Here is a 24,902-nt window from a genome sequence, read left to right on the forward strand (position 1 = left end):
AAAGGGCAAACCAGACGCTGTCGAACTACGATTGCCTGTGCAGACAACACTTTGTGGTCACCAGATGCATTTGCTTTGTTCCAACATGAACGAGAGAAAACCGGCAAGTTGTCCGGACCACCCACGGGTTCAGTGCGTCTTCAAATACACACGGCCGCCTGATCGTTCGAACTTTCGTCTGCTCTTTCAAACTTGTCTGCTTTTTGTCGTCTGCTCGTTCAAACAAAAGCGGCCCGTAGACCAAACTTTGACCCGGTGATTGCAATAAGAAGTAATTGCAGGCTTCAAAGGACTTAAGTATAGGCTCGGTGTAAACAGTAGATACAAAATGTTGATCATTGGTACCGCTGGCCGTCACCGACTTGTTACGCTTGGTCTGTTTCCGCTTCTGATTTTCAGTATCGACGTCGATTATCGCCGCTACCTGCTACACTTTTGCAGCATGAGCGACGTTGCGACCGAAAATAGCTAGAAGAATCTCATCATGGTTTTGGCGTCCATTCTGCGGCGTTCGTGCGAATGAATCGCCGCACGTCAAATTATTTACGCAAAGTTTAGCGGCGTAACGAGCCTTGATAATTTCGCTCAGGCGATTAAAGTGGTAAGACATTGCGATGAGGACGTAGAATCGCCAATTCCAACGCGAAAAAGAGTATGCAGACTCACACAGGCGCCGACAACGTGACTCCAACAGTCTGTGGACGCGGGACGCGGTGCTTTTTGCTCGTACTTCATTGCGCATGCGTTCGGACTGTCGTCTGCTCTTTCAAACTTGTCTGCTTTTTTGTCGTCAGCTCGTTCAAACGACAGCAACCCGGAAACCAAACGTCGACCCGGTAATTGCGATAAGAACTAAGTGCAGGCATCAAAACGTTTTTGAAGGTTGGTTGGGGTAAGTAGGCTAAGTCTAAACAGATACAAGACGATGTTGATCATTATCAGTGGCCATCACCGACTTGTAATGCCCAATTATACTTGCGGTTTTCAGTATCGACGTGCACCATCTCATCTACGGTCCATGCTTTTGCAGCCCGAGCGACGTCGCGACTGAAAATAGCGGGCAGAATCTCATCGTGGGAGTCAGGCTCTAGCGCACATTCTGTGGCGTCCACGTGAAATGAATCGCCGCACGTCACATTATTAACTCGAAGTTTTGCCTCGTTAGTTTTACTGAAGCCGCTCAAGTAGTCAGACATTGTTAGGAGGACGAAGAATCAACAATTCAAACGCTAAAAAGAGCACGGGGACTCCCACCGACGCCGACAACAACGCAATCCAATGGTTTGTTTATGGGCAACGGCGGGCTTCTTGCCCACCATACACCGCGCATGCGCGGCGCCGTTGGCGTCCACTAGGGGCGCTCCGGTTTGTTTGTAAACATGAGTTGGTGTATACCCGGAACTAACTTTGGCGCAGTGAAAGGTGTAGCCAAAACCTCGGCTCTTCACAGACAAATGCAACAAAATCCTGTGGTGCGTGGTATCTGCCTGCTACACAGCAAAAAACAGGCATGTTTTGGTGCAGGAATGCGTAACAGCTTTGTTTATTGTACACTCAATAGACACTTGGTTCTACTCTGGAGCTGAGGTGCTTCAAAGACTGAATGGGCATCCTGGGTCCGTGCAGCAGCGCCTTCTACATGGAGAACTTGTAACAGCTTGTACAACATGTGCCTGCCCCGCTCGGTTGCAGCCCGAAACCAGGAGTGTCCCAGTACTCTGTTGCCAAGCTTTTCAGGTCATTGTATCCAGTGAATACACCCCGAGGGGCGCTACTCAGTCCAGCGGTGGGTGCAGTTGGTGTTGGTGCACACGTAGTACAACCTCATTTCATCCTGCGGGAAAGACAAGCTCCGCATTAGCTTGGCGCGAAAAGAAACCCAGAAATGCACATCACATGCTTATAGTTGTAAAAACCAAAGTCTCTCAATTACAGACATAATAGTTAAGAAGTAACGACAACTGGCAGGCATGATTAAGCACATTTTGTGGGCAGAAATCGGCATCCTCCAGTTTCTGTTACTGCATGCTGGCGAATTCTTGCTGGTATCAGCACCACAATGCCAGTGGGTTTCACGAAGAATGTAGCGATTTGTAGGAAGCAGCGAGTGCATCTGTTATCCAGGAACTTCAGGGAGATTTGTTACCAGCCATAAGGCAACTTGCATCGTACCAGTGGGAAGCAGATGACCCCCGAGAGGTTGCGTTCAGATCTGCACTTGCTTCTCAGCACTGCTAAAGAGGTACTTGTAAAGTGAATCCATTGTTAATTGTTGGGGAGAGTTAATTCCTCCCTTTGCCCCCCCCCCCCCCCCCCCCCCCCCCCAATGGGGGTTCTATTCATCTACTTTTGCAAGGTAACCAAACCAGTTGTATGCCACCATTTTTTTCCAACGGAGTGCAAATGTTTACACCCAAAGCGAACAATTCTGGTGCTAAGCATTCAACAAAGGTGGCAGTAATGAAATTCGAGTGATTAAGTTACTTCGAAGAAATAAATCATTAGTGCATGATGTGACCTCTGGCATTTACGCAATATTAATTAATTTAAAACATGACATCCAAATTTCTTTGTTGGGACTGAACTTTTGCTAATAAAAAGGAAATCATAGGCTTTTTTTTTTTCTTCTATGCCATTAACTGTTTCATAGTGCTATACCCTGTTCATTTTGAAGCTAACAACAGAGTAAAAACTGATCGATGGACCAATCGTCAAGGGTTGTCCAGACACGCATCCTCGCACCAAGCCGGGAATAATTACTGTTGCGTGCTACAGATGCACTCAAGCAGAGCCATGGTTGTCACTTGCCATTCGTATAGGGTGCGCTTGGTGGATCTTGCGCTGTAATAAGAGCCGGAAAAATGGGTGCCTGTACTTGGAAAGTTTACACTTTCGTCGAATGTGCATTGAGGTGGTACATTTTACCTCGTAAAATTTCAACATATAGTTCTCTCTTTGTAAAAAAATGAGATCACCAAACTTGCCAAAGTCAATGGTAGTAGACTAAGTTAGCGATGGCTTAAAAGACAGATGTAAAGGGAAAAAAAATTTTTAACAGCTGGGATTTCGTTGGAAATTCGTTGCAAACGAATTTACAACGAACAAGAAAAATTTTAACGCAACACGCTTTCTGTAGAGAGCACTGTTGGAAGCTACGCGTCATCTGCTATGAGCCAACTTTTTTTCCTGAATAGAAGTTTGCGGTCAGACGTCGAAAAAAACTTAGTTTGTTAGGCTTTTAGCCCACCGAGGAATAACAGTATATCATTTTCTTGCCAGAGCCAGCAATATAAAAGGAAATACCCGAAGTTTAGATGCCGATCCCATGCATTCCACTGGGCGAATGAATAAAAATGGCGTCCCTCCCACCTCAACTTGGGGTATCCGGGAGTTCATGAGCTCGTGCTTCTCACCCTGCGCCGTGGGCCGATTGGTTCACTCGGGAGGGGGACGTTATGGTGGCAAGATCACAAAATGGCCAAACTCTCCCAATATACGGCTCTGGTGTCTTTTAATGCGTGGCGCCATCTCCCGGTAGCCGCAGAGAGCAAACAACGCACTTTCTCATCTTCTAGCTGCACCAGTCTCAAGATGGCGCCACGCGTTACAAGCGTTGCTGACTCGGTCGTCTGTGAACACGTCCGTCAACGACTTTAGCAAGTTTGTTGCTCTCATCTTTTACAGGAACAGAACTACAACTCGAACTTTCACGAGGTACAATGTACCACCTCAATGCACATTAGGTGGAAGTTTGAGCTTTCTACGTGCAAGCACCGATTTTTCCAATTCGATTTACAGTGCATGATTCACTGGGCACACCCTATATATTTCACAAGCAGCAAACATGCACGCAATAAACCATAGAGCCCTCCCCAAAGAAAATTCCGGGAAGCGAGGAACACTCGGACTCCTTTGCGACGTGGAAGCACTACGCCACCACGGATGCAATGTTTCCCATGGCCTTGGCTCTAATGTTGGCTCGCATGTTGAACTACAACGCCCGGAACGTACTTACGACCGGAATGTTTGGCGTCCCATTGTGCCCGCGCGTTGAAAGTGGTCCAGAAGCGACGACAAATGACGTTGCAAAAGCCAGAGCGTCGCGCTGTCAGATATTGTGATCCCGACGGTTGGGCGTAGGAAGTTAAGGGAAAAAAGAGAGAGAGAATGCGAGCATCGCCATCGCCGCAGTGCCCCGACACCCAGTGGCGTAACTAGGGGGGGGGGGAAGGGGGGTACAGGTGCCCCGGGCGCCACTTGGGAGGGGGCGCAGGGCCGAGTCAACCCATAACAATAATAATAATATAATGAGGATGATGATGATGATGTCATTTTCACTATCATCATGAGGGGCGCGAAATTTCATTTGCCATGGGCGCCGTCATATCTAGTTACGCCACTGCCGACACCTGAAGTTTCCGCGGACTGCCGAACCAGCGAGAGGCCTTCAGCAGAACAAGCTCGCACCACCTACACCGCCGTTGCCGCGACACCGCCAGGACTGCGGCCGGCAACAATGCGACGCTTCTGAGACGTCGCCAGGCGGAAATCGAGGTAGCTTTCTCGAGGCCGCAGCAGACTCGCCAGTTTGAGACTCGTTCTGGGCGTCGTGGCCGAGCAGAGTACAGGATGGGGACTCACCTCTGCCCTGCGGGACTGTGCCTGGAAGAAGACGGCCTCCCGATGCGAGCACTTGGGGCACGTGTGGTCCTCGGTGCGCGGCAGTGTCGGGTCGTGCACCACGTCCGACACGATCTGGGTCAGCTCGCTGCACGTGCAAGGACATGAGCCATCACTTTCCCTGACCGCAAAGCGGGGCAAAGCCTATGCCACCTACGAGACGAGGCCCACGCCTTTGCCTTCACCCCCTTTTTGGGGCACTTTTTTATGCAACACCTTTGCTCTAAACAAATTCTGTGGAAATATTGTAGAGCCCTTCCACTTCACGTGAAGACGGAGGACCAGCGAAACTGTTATTTGTACGACGTCTAGGACGATGCCCAGAGGACGACCTCAAGGACAACTTCTAGGATGACCTCAAGGACAATGTCTAGGACAACTTCCAGGACGACCTCTCGGACGACTTCTAGGACGACGCCTAGAGCACGACCTCGAGATTGACTTCTAGGACAACCTTGAGAACGATGCCAAGGTATTAGCACCTCACTATCTAATAATGCCAAGGAAGGCTGACTCACGCTGGTTGCCCATCTTAACGTGAAGTAACAATAACAGCTTTGCTGGGCCTCTATCTTCACGTGAAGTGGAAGGGCTCTACAATATTTTTAATTTTTATTTATTCATGCTGCCACGACCAATGGGGAGTCTTCTGTCAACATCCGCGGACACATTTTTTCTCAGATCCTAACACATAACAGCTTCGCTGTAAAATACATTTTGGGGTTTACACACCTAAACGACGAAGGACATCTACTATGTACCGGCAAAGGACGAGACATTTTCAGTGTGAAACCGAAATCTTGGTTGCACTGTGTCTTCCTCGTAATAACTTTCCAACATATTGTGGACACCTCGGCAGTGATCAAAGCGCAGCTAGAAGAATAATGCTGATGGAATGAGAAACGAGAGTGAGGAGGCAGACAAGCTGGTTATATTTGTAGTACTGAACATTGGGAAAGCCTAAAATTAGAGACCCAATAAAATAGACAACAGATGCCTTGCACCTTTTCGTGGATCCCCAATATCGGGTTTTCAGTGTTGTAACAAAATAGGCCATTTGCAAAATTCCTGCCAGCTCATCATGCCATTCGAAGCCACCATATTGGAGAGTTTTTGCCGTCTTCCATCTGTGGATGAGGCACATCTGCATTGAACTGGGCTTTCATAATATTGGGACAATGCAGTTGTAGGTTCAAGGGGCTGCTTCTTTGTTTCGGCGCAACGAAGAAAAGAAACACAGCCGCGGGATTGTGGAAAAAGGATTGTCAGAAAGGAGGTTGCAAGACTCGTCACTGAAGCAATGAACCGGATCATCTAGTAGACAAGTGACTGGTCTTTATCGCAGACGACGTGCCAAGGGTTAGGACTGGACTGACAGTATGTGATCATGTTATAGATCTAGGACTCCCACTTTGTCAGGACTATTATCTCTCGGGCAAAACTACCAGTGTGAGAACCCCCATAATATGGTGGAAACAAAACAATTTATTGGCAGTACACTCGATGGCGCATCTTTTTGCATATGGTCTATTAAATGGAAGGTGTATCCATATTGTAGATTACAACCTCTTGTGAGCTCAAGCAAAACAAGAAGGCTTGCACTTCACTCTCTCGGCGGCCCTTGTGCAATAGTTGACTTGTTATTACTAAAAATTTCCTCCCTTCCACCTAAAGCTACACTGTTTACCTATTCCAAGCAGACGAGTCAATAGAGGCATGAGGTAACATTGGTTCCAAAGTTTTCCTCGCTCACACAATATTTTAACATGAAGCTTGGGTGTGTTAGTGGTAAGGCATGATGATCAAAAACGTACAGTGCAAACAAACGGGACTGGAGAGAGAAGAGACACAAAATTGTGTGTCTTCTCTCTTTAGTCCCGTCTGTTTGCGCTGTACGTTTTAATCATCCCTTCTTTTTTTATTAAATAACAAAAAAAAAAAAAAATTGGAGATGTTGGTTGCTGTGAAGGCAGCCAACATCTCCAGTTTTTTACTCCAGAAATCTTTGTGGTAGACTGGGGTGCTATGTTGCGCTTTTTGGACTCCCAGGAGACTAGGGAGAGGGAAGTGACGTCAACGACACAGCAAACGCAGATTGGGTGTTGATTTCGTTTTCTTCTGTCAACATCCAATCTGCGTTTGCTCTAGTCGTTGACGTCACTTCCCTCTTCCAAGTCTCCTGGGAGTCCAAAAAGCGCAACATAGCCCCCCTGGTCAAGTTTATCAAGCCGGCAGGCTGGCCTGCGTGTTAAATCTGTGACTCACTCGACTTCGTGCGTGATCTTGTTGACGTAGATGCAGTTGTTGTCGGCCACCTGTTGGTAGTCGCAGTTTCGACACTGCAAAAAACAACAAAGATTAAACAAATGGGGGTTCGGCGTTTGAGAGGACAGACAGGTAGACGCGAGCATATTCACTCACCGCATAGAGAAGCACCCGGTTTTCCTTGTCCTCCTTTGGATAGAGCATGTTGTTGCTGCGCACAGAAATACGCGCGAGTTAATTCGAATAGGTGCGACCGAGAAAGAACTAGACATAACTCAACCCCAAACGAGCTGGTGGAGATTACTAGACATAACTCAAACCCGAGACTGCAGGAAGTAAAAACGAAGCGGACACACAAAGTCTCCAGGGGCGTTGTGTGTTCGTGTCGTCTTTACTTCCTGTATTCTTGGGGTTGAGTTATGTCTTGTCTAGTAATCTCCACCAGCTCGTTTGCACCCCGACTTTCTGTTCGAGAAAGAAGCTGCTTACCACTCCTGACAGAACTTGATTCCCACGAAGCCCGGTCCCTCGTCGCCGAGTCCGTCGAAGCTAATGCCCATGGTGTCGGCCCTGACCAACGTTACTCCTGACGTAACGTCGGAAAAACACCGAGCACCACTCACAGGCCAGGAACGTGCCGAACAGATCGGACCAGTGAGCGATCAGAACGTCTGCTCGAACTCCTTTCAGGGTTCTGAAGCCCTCGGAAACGAAGACAGGCCAACGTTGAAGGGGTTGAAACAATCGGACCAACGCGTTAACGTCTTCGCGTCGTTTCACTGGTTTCACCAGTTTCACGCTGTCCAATTTTGAGACTGGATTTGGCTAAATTGTGCCTATTGGATCAATTAAATAATCTAACCGCCTTGGTTACAGGGAATTGTAAATGTCTTTCATTTTTGATGCTAAATCCGCGTAGGAAAACATAAATAAACGAGTAAATAATCGTCAATCTCGTCTAGCAATTTTAATTTCGGATGTATTTCCAAAAGGCCAAGGTGGCCAAGGCAATCCAAATCCTGATCCAACGTTGTGTTTGGTTTGGTCGGCTACGTGCGTTCCTTGGGTTCGGTGGATTTGGAAATTTGGAAGAGTGTGGTGTTTGGACCGCAAGACCAGAATCACCACAGTCACTGGTGACGGTATAACATCTGTTCAGCCAGTTCAGCTATGTCGAGTAGCGACTACGCAGAGATGCAGTCACGTGTGACCACGGACGCCACGGGCGTATGACAGAAGAGCAGTCCGTCAGATCGGCGACTGATGTTCATCGCCGCCGCTGAAGAGCCCAGCGCTTGAACCTGACCGCAGAGATCTGAGAAAGTACGCATTGCACGTTATCACACCGCGTTCCGGATCATTCATAACAATGCTTCCTCTTTACTCACTCACGACGTAGTTCTGCAGGGATGGCCACCTAACCCCGGGCCTCTGCTTGCTCGCCTTGCTCATTGTTGACGATGTCGGTGTTGTCATTGCAGGCACCCCACTGGATCCCAGAATGGCTTCGTCCGTGAGCGTGAGCGTGGAGGCTGGACAAGAGTACCAGGTGCAAGAGATCACCTACGATGGGCAGGAGGTCTACGTGCAGTGAGTATCGCGTCTGGCGGGCAGCTTTCTCCTCAAAGCACGTTATCCCGGGGATCGCGTTTTTCAGAGGAGTAAAGCTATACGCACTCCGGAGTGCGCTTCGCGCGGAAATGGCTATACGCACTCCTCCGAGAGATCATGCCGCTCGGGCCACCCTTTTCGAACGGCGCGTGAATCACTGGGGCGCTCGTTAACACAGCCCCCCGCCTGCGTTCACGCCGCTTCGCGGCGACAGTATCGGCTGCTAATTACAAAGCGTAACCAGTACACGCCGCTTCGCGGCGTCCAGCCGGCAATCCAAGCCCCGCTGTCCCCGATCGCACCTCCGGAAAGGGGGTCCGATACCATTTAGTTCTGCGAAGTTTCTCGACAACATTCGATTTTTTTTTAATTTTTTTTTTATTGTTCATTGCAAAAAAGGAAATGTCGTAAATATCGCCAAATGTCTCGACAAAACAAAATGTTCGAGGAAAAAAAAAAAAAAAAATTAGGCCCACCACGGATTGAACCCGCGTCTACGTGCGTATGAGGCGGACACCCTAACCCCTATGCCATGGCACCGCTTAGGAAACTCGTTGTGTCCACTCTTTTTATACGAGAAAAGCGGAGTGCGTATAGCCATTTCCGTCCGAAGCGCACTCCGGAGTGCGTATAGCTTTACTCTTTTCAGAGAGCAGCAACGCCAGAACGGCGCAGAAGTCTGTCGAAGGCTAGCTAGCATCGTGCAGGAGTCCATGAGTAGGACTTACAGCTATTCCATTATGGGTCTAACTTCCTGCCTTGTTTACACTTCTGGAAGACAAATTTGCCACCAACTGAATGCACTCACCGGAAGAGGACCGTGCCGTCCAGATTTGTTGCCGGCAGCCGATATCTGGTGGATTCGACGAAACTAAACGCTACAACCTCTCAGAATTTAGAGAATACGAGGGTACTTCCCACACCCATGCATTCTTCATCTGTCTGTGTTGGCTCATATCTGCTTCAAAAACTCCATAATATTGGTGCTGTGAATGGGAAAGCTATCTATGGCAGTGGGGCGGAAGCAGCACATGTGCAAAGATAGTCTCTATCCATGCAGTGTTACATAAACGACTCTAGCAGGCTTCCTTTTGGTATGCCCTTTTACCGCTGCGCATTATGAAGTAGGGAGTCTATAAATCCAAGAAAATGCTCTCAATATCTTCTCTATAATATGGGGAGGTAGTGACCAAACAACCTTCAAATGGTATACAATTTGTGTATGTACCCCTCACACTTAATTCTGTGGCAGTTTTATTTCACCTATACTTTTTTTTGTGGGCACTGTCTTTGTAGCTCAGATGCTTCTTGTAAAGGATGGGATGTCCTTTAGTGTCAGTGGACATCTCTGCTTGCACACAAGAGTTCTGACATGGCAGCATTTTCAACATGGGAACTCAGGGTGGCTCGTGCAGGATGTGACATCAGCAAATGACTGTTTCTTCATGTATTGTTATTCGTTTGCAGCAAACAGAAACATTTTATTAGCAGGAGAAATCGGTCACAAACTGATTTAATTGTTTGCCGGATATTCCACCGAATTTTGATGTCTGGTGTCAAAATTAGGGCGGATCTGTGAGTGTGAATGTAGCATTAAACGAAGCAACTTTTCCCACCATCTTGATGTTGCAGCACCGGCCTCCTACATTCACACACAGAAACTCAATTAGTTAATGTTTCGTCATCATCGTCCGCATTAAAATTGTAATTTCTTGCACTGCTTTGGCACAATCTTGCTCATTAATAACATGTTTCTATATTTTTAAATGATGTTGAGGATACTAATCATCCCCCCCCCCCCCCCCCCCCCCCAACCATTTGGCCTCGAAAGCGATCCAGCAACAGCAAAGTTTAACCATGTGTTCAGTTATCGTCATCACCACCACAGGGGAGTCACATGAAACTGTCATATTCCTAATTGGCTGCTGCCACTTCAAGCATTTTCGAGTTGCTCCCATTTTGGTCTGGACCCGATTCCAGGAATTTGTGTTGCAGCCCGAGGATCTGGGGAAGAACTCTCCGGAAACCCGACATTGTGGAGATAACTCTCGTCTGAAGCAGGCCTAAGAAAACACAAAATGTTAATATCCAGAGGCAACCGCGAAACATACATGAAAACGGCGCAAAATAAACACGGGGACGAAAATATACCACGCGTTTATTGGCACCAATTTCTTGCACACGATGAGCCAGCTGGTCTGCACCACCACTTTGCTCTGTAGAGAGCTTCAAATGAATATCCGTAGTCACGTGCGGTGGTGCTCAGACACTTCAGGGAGGCCGTCTGCCCCGTTTCAGGCCCTGCTCCATGTCGGAGAACCTCACCAAGTTGGCGCAAAAGATTGACTTTGGCAAGTCTGCGGGCGACACGAGCGGAGACGTCCCGGAGAGCCCGGCGGAGGAGCAGAAAGAACTCGCCTCGTTCCAGCCCTCTCTCTGGCCATGGGACTCTGTGCGCACCAAACTACGGTGAGTACCAGAGCTACCAACAGGTATAATAATCTTTCACAATAAGGAAAGAAGGACATTTAAGACAAACAGACAAGACAGCCTGTCTTGTCTGTTTGTCTTAAATGTCCTTCTTTCCTTATCGTGAATTAATAACCAACACGCTCAACCATCTACATATAATAATCTTTATTTTGATATGTCCACAAAGAGCTCACTAGGCCTAAAAAGTGTTTATACATTCATTGGAATAGAAAGACGAGAAAACACGTACAAAGCAAGAGTCATAATCGTATACAGACTGTAGTCCATTGCAACTCCACAAGGTAGGGCGAGGGTAAGACGGGCCGGGAGGAGGAAGCAGATGGAACGCTAGAGAAGAGAGGGGAAACCTCCTCCTCCCGTTAGCGTTGTCTGCTTCCTCCTCCCCAGCCTTCCCTTCCCTCACCCTACCTTCTTGAGTTGCAACGGACTATAGTGGCTCGGCTGCTTGTCGGAAAGTGTTCATGTCACAAAAAATTATCTATTGCTGCCGACAGGTGTAATAATCGTAGTAATAATCTTTATATTTATGTGTCCACTAACAGCAATAACTTAAAAAGTGTTCATACAGTCAGGAATAGAAAAAAAAAAACAAAAAAAAATACGTACAAAGCAGAAGTTACAACCATGCACACACTAGTGGCTCAACTGCTCGTCGAAAAGTGTTCATGTCACAAAATGTATCTATTTTGACGAAAAAAATGTATTTTATTGACTCGGTGCTCGGCTTTTGCTAAAAAAAAATGTGTTGTCTTTGTAGGAAAATTTTAAAAGCACTCTATCGGTCCGAAGTGCTTTTTTTGTGGATAGCGCAAAGTTGGCATTTTGGTCACCTCCCCAACACAACTGCTGTAGTTACAGGTCTAGAAATATTTACCGCCAAATTGTGCGTGAGGAGGATTGACCCAAAGTATTTACCACAAAGTGTCGACATCGTTAGTTTGCAAAGAAAAACACGACACATAGCACAATTATACTTAATCAGAATGACAGGGCTAAGCATGTGACAAGTCTCTACGGGTGGAGGCCACTGGGACGGCGTGTTGTCACATGCCTCACTCCGATGCTCCGATTGGCTCGCAGAAACCAAAGCTTTTGCGTTTCCCAGGTTATTTGAAAACGGAGTATAGTCGAGTTCAGGGGCTGGTTTATGGGTCAGGCTTGGGGGGAGGGGAGGGGAGGGGGGCTCTGCACAGAGATCTAACATCGCGAATCAAGATAGTTGCCATTTCACGAGGAGAAGGCATTTCTTAGGAAAAAGACAACAACAAAAACTGCCGTATTCCGTTTTGTCCATACAAAAGAGTTCCCTTAGAGACTGTGGGGGAGAGAGGGCGGTCAGCTCTCTATTCTTTCCTTAAATCTGACCCTGGTCGAGTTTGGGTCAAAGTGGGGCACGGCTCTCGTCAGGACCGGGCTTCTGAACGTTGTGGTCCGCTCCAAACCTGAGCTGGGGGCTGCCACCATTCGCTTGCAGGCATGCCCTGACGGAAGTGAGCGTGCTGTGTGACGTCCTGAACATCGCCAAGCAAAAGCACTACATGGTGTTGGACCCGGTGTCCCAGGAGCCCGCCGAACACAAGCCGGTGGCCATGCTGGTGGCCAAGAAGAAGGTGCGTTCTAAGCCTGAGAGGTTGTAGAAAGCACAGAGTTCATATTGCAATCTGGGGGAAAACGTCCCATGCATTTCGGCCGCTTTGGAACGGTGGTGCATGGACAAGGACATTGGTGGTCCTGACGGGTCCATGTTGCTGGTGACACTTTCGAGATTGTCCTTTTATGGTGCACGCTTAATTTGCGTGCTCTAAGCATCCTAGAAAACTCAGAGCTACAATCATGCATGGTCTTTTCGCCTATTAAAACTTTTATAAAACCTACCAAGCCACCCCTTTTCTAGAATGTATCTCGGGAAAAGGGACGTGTCACTATGTTTGGTCATTTTTTAATATGGAAAGATGCCATGTTCTCACAATGTCTGGGTTTTCTAGGATGGCCAGGGTTCATAGATTGAGTTTGGCCATAAAACAACAATCTCGAAAATCACTTTAGTGCCCCTTACTAAATGCAAAGAAGCAGCAAAACACCACGTGAAAAGTCTGTAACTAGCTTTCTTTTTTCTTATAGTAGCTTTATTTTGCAGAAAACACCGGTGTCGCACATTTTTAAAAAGAAATGAAGTTGACGACCATTTGAAACACTTCAGCTTGTTGCGGCAGCAAAAACGAACGCACGTAACCCGTCGTCCGCTTTCTCTTTCCGCTCTCTTTCTTGTTCTTTTGCTCCCGTGCACTGTCAAGCTAGTGAGCGACCTGCAGTGGAACAAGCGTCTGCCACATCGTTGTCGTCAGGGGCAACTTGAGGGACCAGTTTCGAGAACGCGGTACACTCCGGACCGGATAATCCAAAGACCGTGGCGCCTCCATGCAGGCCCTGGCATCGGCAGCAGCCATCATCCTCAACGGGGCAGAGTGCCTACGAGCTTCCCAGGCAGAGGCGGCCGGGCGCAGTCGCCTGATGCCGGACTTTCACGCGGAGCTGCTGCACATGCGCCAGAACTGGCGCCTCAAGAAGGTCGGCGGCACCATCCTGGGGGACCTGTCCTACCGCAGCGGTGAGCCACCGGCTTTTCGACTCAGAACTTGTTGTGGGGCCGGCTAGCGCGAGAAAAACGACGCGTCGAGGCTGGTCGCTGCGTTCGCGACCACTTACGATTGGGCGCCTTAAAACCTCTCGGGACTTCTTGTGACGAGAGAATGCACCGGGGCCTTTTGTCGGGTGGCCGTGGGCCACTCGGCATTTCCGTATATTTCCCATTTCTTTTCTCGCATCTTTCTATCGCCTTGGGCTCGGAAATATTTGACAGCTATAAACTACCGTTTCTCGCAGATATTACACACATTTGGTCTTATATATTGCAAAACCTTCGGTCTGCTGAGACATAGTTTCACAACTGCCTCATAGATGGCGCCGTCGTGCCCAAGGGGGTAAAGACAGGAGCAGAACGCGGCAAACCCTGGGCGCCGACATTGGCAGTTCCGAGAGAAAGAATGAGAAGGAGAGTGACAGACGTGTGGAGAAAGAAAGCGGACGAAAGGTTAGGCTTGTTCATTTTACCGCGACGAGTTGAGTTTGCTTGAGCGCTTGTTGACTTGATTTAGTTTTATACAATGCGCCATTCCGGGGTTTTCCTGGAAAATAAGCTAGAAAAGAATGAGGTACACACCTTATAGGTGATGTTTTGCCTGTTCTTTGTGCATATTAAAGGGGCTCTGCAATGACTTTTTAACTGGTTTTTAATTTGCACCGAACCTGAGTGCACTGAACGAAGTAACTTAATAAAATATTTCTCGAATTTCGCTTTATTTTAAATGTTATAGGCAAATTGACTTTACAGACACAAGCAAAAAATAACCTCCTTCATGACGTCCTTGGTCGTGGCTGGAGTGGCCGTGAACTAGAGAAGGGATAGTGAGCTCAGCGAGCACTCACGGCTGCTGCACTCCGTGTCGACGGCTCGAGAGGGCTCCACCAAAGCATGTTCTGTATAGTAGGCTGGATGAAGCGGGCAGCCAGGGCGGCTCGCATTGCATTTGCTGTGCGATTAAAAACTAATTCGGGATGCCACTTCATTGGCCACAAACGACAGCAAACACGGGGTAAAGATCAGTTCAGAACTGGAGCCACTTCGCACTGCCATACTGCGAAAGGGCCAAACCGCAAGCCAAACCTGCTTGCCGAAGGCCTTGGGAACGCTCGGAACCGGTTGGATCTTCGAGCCCGTATACGACCGCAGTGCCGCTGCGTACATCCGGGACCTTCCTACGCTCGCCGCTCGTCGGTGCCCAATCCCGCTGCCCCTTTCTAGCAAGCACTACCTTTTCAACCGCTTGGTGGCGGGTATGTCGACGGGTCATTTCTTGTTTCCGTACTTCATAAACTGTATTTGTTTCTTTTCTGATTCAAAGTACTGAACAAAATCTACTTTTATGAATGATTGAAACAGCTTGCGCCACTTATTTGAACTAAAAAGAAGCTTTTAGCGGCTCTGACCAGTAGTAAGGCCAGGACCAAAGACGTCACATATTGCGCGCTTTCGGCACCGCGGGTTGCCCCGCCGTAGGTGGAGGAGGTTTCTGCGTTGTCCGGTTACAATATGGCACACTGATATTTAATTACTCTGTCCGTGCCCGCTGGCTTGCCCGAACCCCAAGAGACGGGGAAACTGCAAAAAAGTTAGATGCTTAAATGTGATTGCAGGGCCCCTTTAAGGGGTCATCAGCGATATGGGTCCGTTGGGACCGCCAGCTGGTACTGCCGATGTCTGCGTCTATGTCCCACCATTCCCAAGCGGCTCCAGTGCATGGGGCCTTTCCCTCTAGATTATTATATTAACTCTACAGTTGTGCCAGTGTGGTCTTTGGTCGCAAGATATCATAAGAGGTCGTGACGCACTTGACCGTAAGCAGTTGCAAGTGTGCGAACCAGCTTTTAGAAGCCCACCCTAAGATGCTATCTGCGTTAGAACGGTGAACAGCAACAGAAGAAGCACTTTTCGGGCAGTATGAGCGGGAATGTTCTCTCTCCGTCCCCAGCGGGGTCCCGTTTCTGGCAGAGCGGCACCTTCGAGGTGTCCAAGAGCGCCCAGGCCCTGGCTGCGAGCGGGGCCTCCCCCTCAGAACTGTCCTCGGCGGGACCTCCGAGGGGCAGCTCCATCAAGGTCACCCTCCCGTCGGAGCTGGAAGGCATCTCCTACATCCAGGTCACCATCCAGAAAGGTAGCCTCCCATGGGGGCAAACTCACTCGAGGCAAATATACCGGAACGATTCGGTTGGGAAACTCGCATTCGCCTAAACGGAGCCGCTGCGGCCCAGTAGAGAGCCTAGATTGAAGGAAGGAAGCTGCTCAAATCGTGGAGAGAATTTGCAATTTAACAGTGGATGCCTCCTGGGCATGTTGGTTGCAAGTGTGTTGCAATGTCGCGAGCGGAGAAGCGTAGACGGTCGACGCTCTCGTCACCCCCTCACAGCTCGCATTGCAAGTGCGGCCCGTAAACTGCTTGGCCCCAATTAGAGAAGTTGGAAACATTCTGCAATCTAGGCACAACATTACTACTCAGATTCAATCATGGTCCGACCCCTTGGCGGTCAGCCCGTCCAGTTAGCTTGTTCATTGGTTAGTTGGGGTCAGGGGCGGATGCAGGAATTTCCTGAGGGAGGGGTCAGGTGTTGATCAGCGTACCATATTCTTAGGAACTCCTGCCCCTCTCCATTGTTTTACGCCCCAAATTTTACACATGCAGAAATCAAGAGGGGGGTGAGGACATCCAGACCCCCCCTCTAAATCCGCCCCTGGTTGGGGTACATAATACATAATTCATTTTGAATCAAGAGGATCAGCAAAAGTTTGCTTTGCAGACACAGGTAAAGTTTACATGATTTTTTGTTCTCCATTTCAGTACGTACAGGGTGTTTCCCCCCAAAAAATTTACAGGGTATTTTTTACCGCAAAAGTAAACTGTGCATCACCGAAGGCTCATTCTCCACCCAAATGTAGCCCTAGTGGTCCAAACCAGATGCCAAAGTTTAAGGACTAACCATTATCTCAGTCAAAAGTTGTAGGTTATATTCTTAAAATTTGTATAGAAAAATGGGGCCCATTCTCTCCCCTTTTCCGGTAACTGGCGTCATTCAGCTGCGTATATTATAAGAGGTCCATGGGACGCCTTTTTCTTTTTCAGAAAATCGGTTATAACTTTTGAATAAAATAACGGTTAGTTCTGAAACTTTGGCATACTTTTTTTTTTTTTTGTAGTAAAAAAAGAAACCTCTGTAGACAACTTAATTTTCGCGAGGACCTAAGTTTTGCAAATCACCTACAGTTCGCGAAAAATAGGTCCTGCAAAGAATTCCGGTGAAATGTAAACACATTAGAATCTATATTGATATTCCACCGGAGTGCGAAAACTAGGACCAGCAAATTATTTGAAAACTTCAGCTTTTACCTAAATCGCGAAATATTGAGCCTGCGAAAAATAGGTAGTTTACAGTATGCTGTAAACCAGACTTTGGCAACCTGCGGCCCGCGGGCTGGAAGAGCCGCCGGCACGCTACCAGAAAAGCCCCCCACAATGGCACACACACGCACACATGCATACTCTTGGGGACTAATGGTGCAAGAAATGTGGTAGGTTGCAAACCTTGTGTAAACGGACATATTAATTCTGAAACAACAGCACCAGGGGGTTAGTTTCCTGTGCACATTCACTGTATGTATCAGGCATCAGCAGTTGTTATGCACCAAAGTGATGCATTGAGAAGCAATAATTAAGGTCCTCGTATCCAGCATAAACTGTTCGAAATCATGGTTTTTTACCATTGTGCAGTTTTAATTAAACAGTTTCTGTCACACACAGAGGCTTAAGTTACTGTGGAGATTCTGGCACACTGACTGGTCAGAATTTTAGCATAAATCTTGTAGGCCATCATTACGAGGAGCAATTGGACTGATGGCTTTTAGTTTGTCTGGGTCTTTGGATCTTGGAATGAGAATGTGTGCCCCTGAAAATGATGGAGGCGGGACCTTGGTACCAAGAGCCTCGCAAGATACAGTGTGCAGCTCTGGGCCAACTTCACTGTGCATCACATTGCTCATGTTCGGAAGCTAATCCCCCCGGTGTTTCATCTGACCTGCTCTTTTTCCGATTCGTGGCGATTTGAACCGCTTCAGCGAAGAGGTTGCCGACCCCTGCTGTAAACTACTTTATTTCCGTGGGCTCAATATTTCGCAAATTCTTTGGGTTGTTGGTTTTGGAAATGTTTTGCAGGCACAAAATTTTGCGATTTGGAGATGTGCTATGTATCCATTACCATGGGGCAGTATATTTGGGATATAAATTTTTTTCGACACTTTTCAAGTTCCAAAACTTAGGTTAAGTCGTTTACAGTAGTTCTCAGAGTGGTTGCTGCGGCGGAGATAGCAGCGCTTCGATCCCGTCATGCTCGGCGTTCAAGTACGGGTTGAGCTCAGTTCTCCAGAGCAGGCTTCTCCGGCAGTTACCCAACCGAGTTGTGTTAGTGGTGTTGACTCGGGTGGTAGAGTGCCACCGTCCACCGACCGTGCGCCCTGCCGCGCAGACACGGAGACGATTGCCAGCGGGCAGCTGAGCATCAACCTGCCGCAGAACGCCTTCTCCAACCCTGAGACCCACTGGCAGCAGCGCCTCGAGGCGGCACAGAACGTGCTCTTCTGCAGGGAGCTCTTCTCCCAGGTGGGCGCCCTCCCTTCCGCTGCCGCGCAGGCGGGACGCTCACCAAGCACGTTCTTTTGTTGCCAGCTGGCCCGTGAGGCCGTGCAGCTGCAGCCCTCCATCCCCAACCTGGTGGTGGGCAACCAGATCACCACCTCCCTCTTCCCGGGGGTTCAGCTCTGCATCGGACTCTGCCACCGCACACTCCAGGTGGGTCCAGGTCGGGAGGGCAGGTTGGACTGTCCCAGTTCGGGGAGGATGCGCAATGCAGCGGTGCATAATGCTTCGGATTGATTTGAAGGCTGAAATGCAGCAACTGTGAACTGCTGTCGCCCCATAAAATCAGTGTTTTGCTTGGGCTGCGGAAGTGGCATCCCATTCTTCCTTCCTGGCAAATGCGTATGAATGAAATGTGATCCTCCCTTTCGTCAATGCTCCTGTCGAAATTAGGCCCATGTAGAACATTAAGTAGGTGTTGTGACGAGCTATGTGTTCCCAGTTGGCGGGTTCGAATTCCAGCCGAGGTGGAGAAGGGCTCTTTGTAACCAAGATATCGGTTGCACATCAAAAGACTCCCAGGTGGTCGAAATGAATCCCCAGTCTTTCACTAGGGCATGTAACATATCTTATCGGCATGATAAGCGGGACGGGGTGCATGCCCAGTTTTTGGTGCGAACTCGATAAAATGCGACTGCACCGGCCGTGGGAGCGCTTTTGCTTGAGATGGGACTGAAATAAAGTCGCCTGCCAGAATGAAGGTGTCGTCACTCCCACCATCCCGGCCGAAACGTTTCAGGCATGCTAGATGCCCTTTGTTGGTTTGGCAAGTAAAACCCCCATATTTTGAAGTTTTTGGGGTGTTGTAACGAAAATCATGTCTGCACCCTCACCGTAAGAACAGAACTGCGGGCAGCCCAATTTTGTGAATAACATCCCGCTCACGAGAGCTACATTGGGTGACCGTATGGATGTGTAATGGGGGCGCAGGACCGCAAGCCCGCCCTGCAGCCCTCGCGCCTGGACCACAAGCATGTGCTGGAGCACTCGCTGCACCAGCTGCTGCGGGAGTACCACTACTCGGCGCTGCACCATGCCACACCCAGGCCCGCCTCGGCACCCATGGGGCTGGGCAAGCGGCGCCACCTGGCGGGGCCCCACGCCTACGACCGCCAGCGACTCAGGGACACCATGCACAGGTGGGGGCCGCCCCACATACCCGACTCGACCCAGCATTTTTGTTGATGGAGGGAAAAGCAAAGCACTATCGTTAGCCGAAGTGACACATAAAATGGCTATTGTTGGCCAAAGTGCCACTTAGAACAGCATTGCTGGCCAAAGTACTAGTGGATACAGAGTCACCCACCTTTGTTGCCAGTTGGAAGACGTGGAAGTTTTGAAGTGTTGGTGCGCTTTTTTGTTCCAGCGAGACCATCTTGGAAAAAATCATCGCCCAGACTCAGCACGTGGTCCTGCGACTTAGGTGAGTTCTCTGTGCCTGTCCGTGGCCAGCATTTGGGGGGCTTCCCCTTCCCAGTTGTTTTTCTTTTCTCGCAATATCCCTGGCAGAGGTTGAGACAGTTAATGAAGTCACGACGCAGAAATCAAGAAACCAAAAATGAGGATGTGAAAAATAAAAACTCATAGACACGTTCCAGGTACCAAAGTGTGCGAACAACTGGGAAGTAGGATGATTTTTTGGGCCTGACCTTCTCTGTCCTGGACATCTGTTGGATTTGCTTGGAAGAACAGCGTTATCCTAGAGACACTGACGCACCTCAAAAAAATTTATTTAATTTTTTTCCAGGTGATTTAATATGGTGTCGGGAGTATACCCAATCAATATTTTGGTGATCACATATATTTTTTTATAAAGCCAGAAAAATTCAACTGCTCGAAACCCAAACACAAGCATGGAAGCTCATGGCCAGAAGTCATGTGGCTACACCCGACTGCATTTTTTTCTTCTTTCCACTTCTTCGGTGCGTAAAGCAGATGACGACAAAGATGAATGTGCGTGCACCATTTGTCGTGCGATTGTTTCATACTCGTGTCCTTTCCACTCGATGTTCTGCACTTGAACATCGATTGGCCGGTACCACGAACAACATTTCTAAAGTAGTGGCCCCACGTCCGTTGCAGCGTTGGTCCATCGTGCGCTGCCATTGCGTCGTCCAGCCCGTGGTACGTCGCCATATCGAGAATGACTTGTACATGTAATTCCCGTGATTTGTGCAACTTTTTTTGTTATCAACATATTTGCCGTTTATTGGTGACCGGAAAAATAGGGTTTATATTTGTTTCTATTTTTAATATTGAATGTGTGCCTTAGATGATCCACGACTTTGAATATATTTGGTACACATGGTTGGAATGCCACGTGACCATGAAAAAGAGAGTGAGCGCGACTGAAACTGGCCAATTCTCAACCGGCTGTTTTTGGGCAGAAAGAAAATGAATTTCGAGCCGCAAATTGCGTTCTGGGTAAGTCATGCTCAAACAAAAGCCTCGGCGAGCATAAATACCCTGTCAGTGTTTTTTTAAAGGATCAGTTATTAGGGCCATCAAATGTTCCCAGAATACCGCATTCACAATTGGCTGGCGTCAGCCTTCTTGCAAATGGGAGAAGAGAAAGGAAATTAACATATGTAGAACATTTATGCAGGAGTTTTTTTTAGACGTTTGATTGGACGTTGATTGGCCGTTTGGTTTTCACTGGGGCATTTTACACCGGCTACATGTTACCTGCATCGGCAAACTGGGTCATTTTACACCGGCTACATGTTACCTGCATCGGCAAAAGAAGAATGCCGGTTTATGTTCTATATTTTCTATGTGACACTGGAGAGAATGGGGGGGAGACAAGCTAACTCTGTTGCTCGCCTGCGTTCCCTCCGTCGTCTGCTACAGCCGGTTCTGTACAGCCGATTCCCAGAACACCTTTTGATGCTGCCGGAGGAGGGTACTGCACATTCTCCAAATGGTCTCTTGTGCTGCCTCGACACGATTCTCGGACGTTTCGTTGTACTCCCGGAGTTTGAACCTGCGTAAATATGTGGCAGACGTCTGTCCGGATGTCTGCTCCTCAATAACCATCGCCACAGTCATGCCTCAAGAAGAGGCCGAGGAGGTCTTGGGTTACTCTCGGAGCATTTGGCGGCTCTGTGACGGAACGGTGCATGTGCAGGACCATGTACGTGATCGACCAGTTTGCGTGCGAGACAAAGGACCCCCTGGTGGTGGCGCACTGGATGTGCATGAGCAGCCCGACGCACAACTCGGTCAAGATCAACATCGTGTCCCAGGGCTACGAGACCATCTGCAGGACGCCGCTGGTCATCCACATCGAGGAGCACGCCCTCAAGGCCATCTGCCGCGACGGCCGCGTCATCCACCTGTCCTACGAGCCCCAGGAGCTGCGCTACCTGCTCATGTGCCAGGTGGGCCCCGCTCTGGACGGGCGGCAAAAGCCCCTTGAATTGGGTGGCGACTTGCGCCCTCTAGCTGACATTCTGACCGCTAATATTTATGGTGAAGTTATTTGTTACACTAGCTGAAGGCAAATCTCTTTCAACGTGCCTTTCCACAATGCAGCAGCTATCACTGTCATTAAGTTTAAATTATGCTATACTATGTCAAAATCTTGACTCTTTCAGTACGTTAGATGCCTGTCTCAGTGTTTTTCCTATGGGGAGGATTTAGTATAGCATTAAATTCCAAGCCCATCCTGAAAGGTGACCAGCTCATTTCTCGGGCTAAATATTCCTAGGGCGAGAACCCCTGAACATTGCCCACCCCCAAAAAATTATTGATTTACTATTATTATTTATTCATAATAATAATAATAATAAATATATAATTTGAAGCAATGTCCTTTTCCTGGCGCAGGTGTCTCAGCACCAGGTGAATGCGGTGCAGACCCTGGCCAAGTTTGTCGGCTGGAAGGTGCTGTCGACGTGCACCAATGCGGGCGTGGGACCAGTCGAGCCCGTGGGCAACGCCTGCTCCATCCTCATGGCATCACCCACCGGGGACAAGTGAGTTCTGTTTGCTGCTCTAGGTCACCCCAGAGCTGGAGATTCAGAGCAGCAGAGCAACCAGTCGAGAGTATTTGAGTCACTCCGATCCCCAGGTGGCGGGTTTGAGTCACGGTCGAGATGCCCACAATCCGACGGAGGCTTGTTGCGGAGAAGGTAACTAGAATTTCGGTAGCGCTACAAAACATCTCCAGGCGGTCGAAATTAATCCTCGATTTTTTGCTGGGGCATGCCAGATGTCCTTCGTTGGCACATAAAGCCCCAAATTTGACTTTTGAGTTACTGTAATGAGGTAGAATTTTGGCGACAATTATTTTAGGGGCGGAGCTCCTTAGGGTCTAGCCTTGTCCGTCCGGCGTCCATGCTCACATCGATCTTGCTGGTGCTCGTGCTTCGAGATCGTGCTCGTGAGCTCACGTGCTCGTGTAAAGCGAAAAAAAAAAAAAAAATGTTTGCGCAGTCGACAGGATTCGAACCTGCGCGGGGAGACCGGCCCCCATTGGATTTCTAGTCCATCGCCTTAACCATTCGGCCACGGCTCAAGAGCTGGGGATGTCATGAATGAAACATTGCATGTAGCTGCTCAGCGTCTATACGGGAGAGGGCGCTGCGGTCAAATGCGTATATAATCGCGTTAAACTTTGCATGCATTGGCTTAACGTTTACAGACGAGAGGGCACTGCGGTCAAATGCTTATATAACCACGTTCCATACCACACATTCTCTTTCTGACATGGATGAAAACGAACGAAAGGCTCGGCATGCTGCGGCTCAGCGTCTACGCAGACAAGCACCACCAGAGCTTCGCCCCAATCAACATCTTTCACCACGTGGAGATGCGGTCGTTTTAGTTTTTCTTAAATAAGGGGGCACACCCCCTAGGAGGGTCAAATTTTGAACCCTTCGCTTAACATTAATGAATTTTACAGGGTAGGCTGGTGGTCATGCTAGAGGGTGCATAACAAAATTTCATGTATGTCGGTTAAGTGGGAAGGAAATTAGGGCAACTTTTATCAGCAACACGCCTACATTGTTTAGTTAATCTATCTTCGGAAAACTATCACGATACTCAAGATTTTTATTCGCTAGATATGTAGCAGAACCCCTAGGAGGTGCGGCTATGGAAAGCTTTTTGTAAAAAGTCATTTATTTCTATTAATTTTCTCTTCTGCAAAATTGGTCAACTTTTTGGTCTTCTGTGTCTTTGACAAAATGTCAACATTTTTTATAAAAGACATCTGTAAAGTGACAAAAACATTCCATAGCCGCATTCCTTATTAAATTTCAGTCAGGAAAAGTGAAGAATGAGCCTTTCCTGTATTGCCGTTATCAAACGGTAGGTTGACTAAAATGGAATTTATACCAAAAATTGGAACGGAGAAAAATGTGTTCAAAGTGCTCCAAACCCCATTTTTTCTTTAGCTTCGGTGGACAGAAAATAAGGCAGTCATGGCACACCTCGACATGGGGTATGAAAGTACTTAGCAAGTGACTTGGTCACTTTTAGTGAGCAACTGTAACTGCAGCTAATCTGCAAGAATGTAACTTGATCGCATGTCAGCTTGAGTAGCCGTAACCTCAGCACTTTTAAAAGTAACTACTTAGTGTGAAAAACTATAACTGCAACTAGATAATTACATCTGCAAGAACATAACTTAAATATGCTTCAGCTTGAGTAGCCGTAACCTGATTGATTACATTTCAGCTCAAGTAGCTGTAACCTAATCACTTTTAGGAGTACTAGCTTTACGTTTTGTGAGCACCGGTAGCTGCAACCGGATACATCTGCAAGAATGTAACTGTACTCGTAACTTGTTGACATTACAGCTCGAGAGCTGTAACATAATTACTTTTAAGAGTTGGTTCACGCACTGGCGCCATCTGTCGCATAGCTGTGGAACACTTGGCATTTCCATATATTTCCCTTTTTTTTTCACCTATCATTCTTTCTTTCTTGGCTCAACAAACTTTTGACAATGTTATAAACGATTATTTCTCGTAGTACGTACATTAGATTTCGTAAATACTGACAGAACCTTCGCTCTAGTGAAATACAGTTCCAGAGTCACCTGATACACGACGCCAGCATGCCGGTGTGTTCTCTCGTCGTAAGAGATTGCAAAGACTCTGTCATAAGCATTGCAAGTGCTTGAATGGGCCTTAACTTCTACAGCTCCGAGGCAGCGGCAATTCACCGGCACCCGTCTTTCTCCGCCGCACAGGGTGATCTCGGTTCGGTGCGGGCCCCAGTCCGGCATCGAAGTGAGCGTGTCGTCGTCCCCGCAGCAACAGGACTTCTACCCGTCGACGCTGGTGCGCGACCGCAAGTGGCACAACCTGAGCGGAAGCTTCCGCGAGGTGTGCCTGGCGCGCATGCAGGGCCGCTCCTTCCTCTCCAAGATGGAGCACCTCATGGCCGCACTCACCACCTAATTCGCCCCCCGCCCTTCCCCTGTAAATATAAGCTGTCGCGACGCCACTCTGTCTCGACTCCGGTGACCCAATGCGCTGCAAATATGGCGCCTAGAGAATGCGGCTCTGACAAGCATAGTGTGTGTTGCTAAACCTATATCTT

At 48.4% G+C, this 24,902-nt stretch overlaps 2 protein-coding genes across 2 annotated transcripts; one reads left to right on the forward strand and one right to left on the reverse strand.

Annotated features, from left to right (window-relative positions):
* Nucleotides 1-1,513: 1,513 nt before the first annotated feature.
* Nucleotides 1,514-7,766, reverse strand: LOC8030285 (DNA-directed RNA polymerase II subunit RPB9). The gene is made up of 5 exons (XM_002399606.3): nucleotides 7,435-7,766; nucleotides 7,102-7,156; nucleotides 6,946-7,019; nucleotides 4,642-4,768; nucleotides 1,514-1,834 (listed from the first exon to the last, which is right to left on the reverse strand). The coding sequence occupies exons 1-5, from the start codon at nucleotides 7,503-7,505 to the stop codon at nucleotides 1,772-1,774; spliced, it is 390 nt and encodes a 129-aa protein (XP_002399649.1). The 5' UTR covers nucleotides 7,506-7,766; the 3' UTR covers nucleotides 1,514-1,771.
* Nucleotides 7,767-7,951: 185 nt separating this feature from the next.
* On the forward strand, nucleotides 7,952-24,812 carry LOC8032247 (mediator of RNA polymerase II transcription subunit 17). The gene is made up of 13 exons (XM_040219816.3): nucleotides 7,952-8,268; nucleotides 8,427-8,535; nucleotides 10,855-11,025; nucleotides 12,524-12,659; nucleotides 13,474-13,657; nucleotides 15,639-15,821; nucleotides 18,181-18,314; nucleotides 18,381-18,503; nucleotides 19,281-19,489; nucleotides 19,717-19,773; nucleotides 21,478-21,730; nucleotides 22,179-22,327; nucleotides 24,550-24,812. Exons 2-13 carry the CDS (start codon nucleotides 8,447-8,449, stop codon nucleotides 24,758-24,760), a joined length of 1,899 nt encoding a protein of 632 aa, XP_040075750.1. The 5' UTR covers nucleotides 7,952-8,268; nucleotides 8,427-8,446; the 3' UTR covers nucleotides 24,761-24,812.
* The last annotated feature ends 90 nt before the right edge of the window (nucleotides 24,813-24,902 follow it).

Source organism: Ixodes scapularis, unplaced genomic scaffold (assembly GCF_016920785.2).
Source record: "Ixodes scapularis isolate PalLabHiFi unplaced genomic scaffold, ASM1692078v2 PGA_scaffold10__122_contigs__length_95168666, whole genome shotgun sequence".
Classification (NCBI taxonomy): Eukaryota; Metazoa; Arthropoda; class Arachnida; order Ixodida; family Ixodidae; genus Ixodes; species Ixodes scapularis.

Excerpts from the sequence above, each read along its gene's own strand:
- LOC8030285 (XM_002399606.3), bottom strand. The coding sequence starts at position 7,505 with ATGGGCATTAGCTTCGACGGACTCGGCGACGAGGGACCGGGCTTCGTG. Across the intron at positions 7,157-7,434 it reads ATCAAGTTCTGTCAGGAGTG|CAACAACATGCTCTATCCAA; the intron begins GTAAGCAGCTTC and ends TTCTGTGCGCAG. Across the intron at positions 7,020-7,101 it reads ACCGGGTGCTTCTCTATGCG|TGTCGAAACTGCGACTACCA; the intron begins GTGAGTGAATAT and ends TGTTTTTTGCAG.
- LOC8032247 (XM_040219816.3), top strand. The coding sequence starts at position 8,447 with ATGGCTTCGTCCGTGAGCGTGAGCGTGGAGGCTGGACAAGAGTACCAG. Across the intron at positions 12,660-13,473 it reads TGCTGGTGGCCAAGAAGAAG|GCCCTGGCATCGGCAGCAGC; the intron begins GTGCGTTCTAAG and ends GCCTCCATGCAG. Across the intron at positions 15,822-18,180 it reads CCAGGTCACCATCCAGAAAG|ACACGGAGACGATTGCCAGC; the intron begins GTAGCCTCCCAT and ends CCTGCCGCGCAG.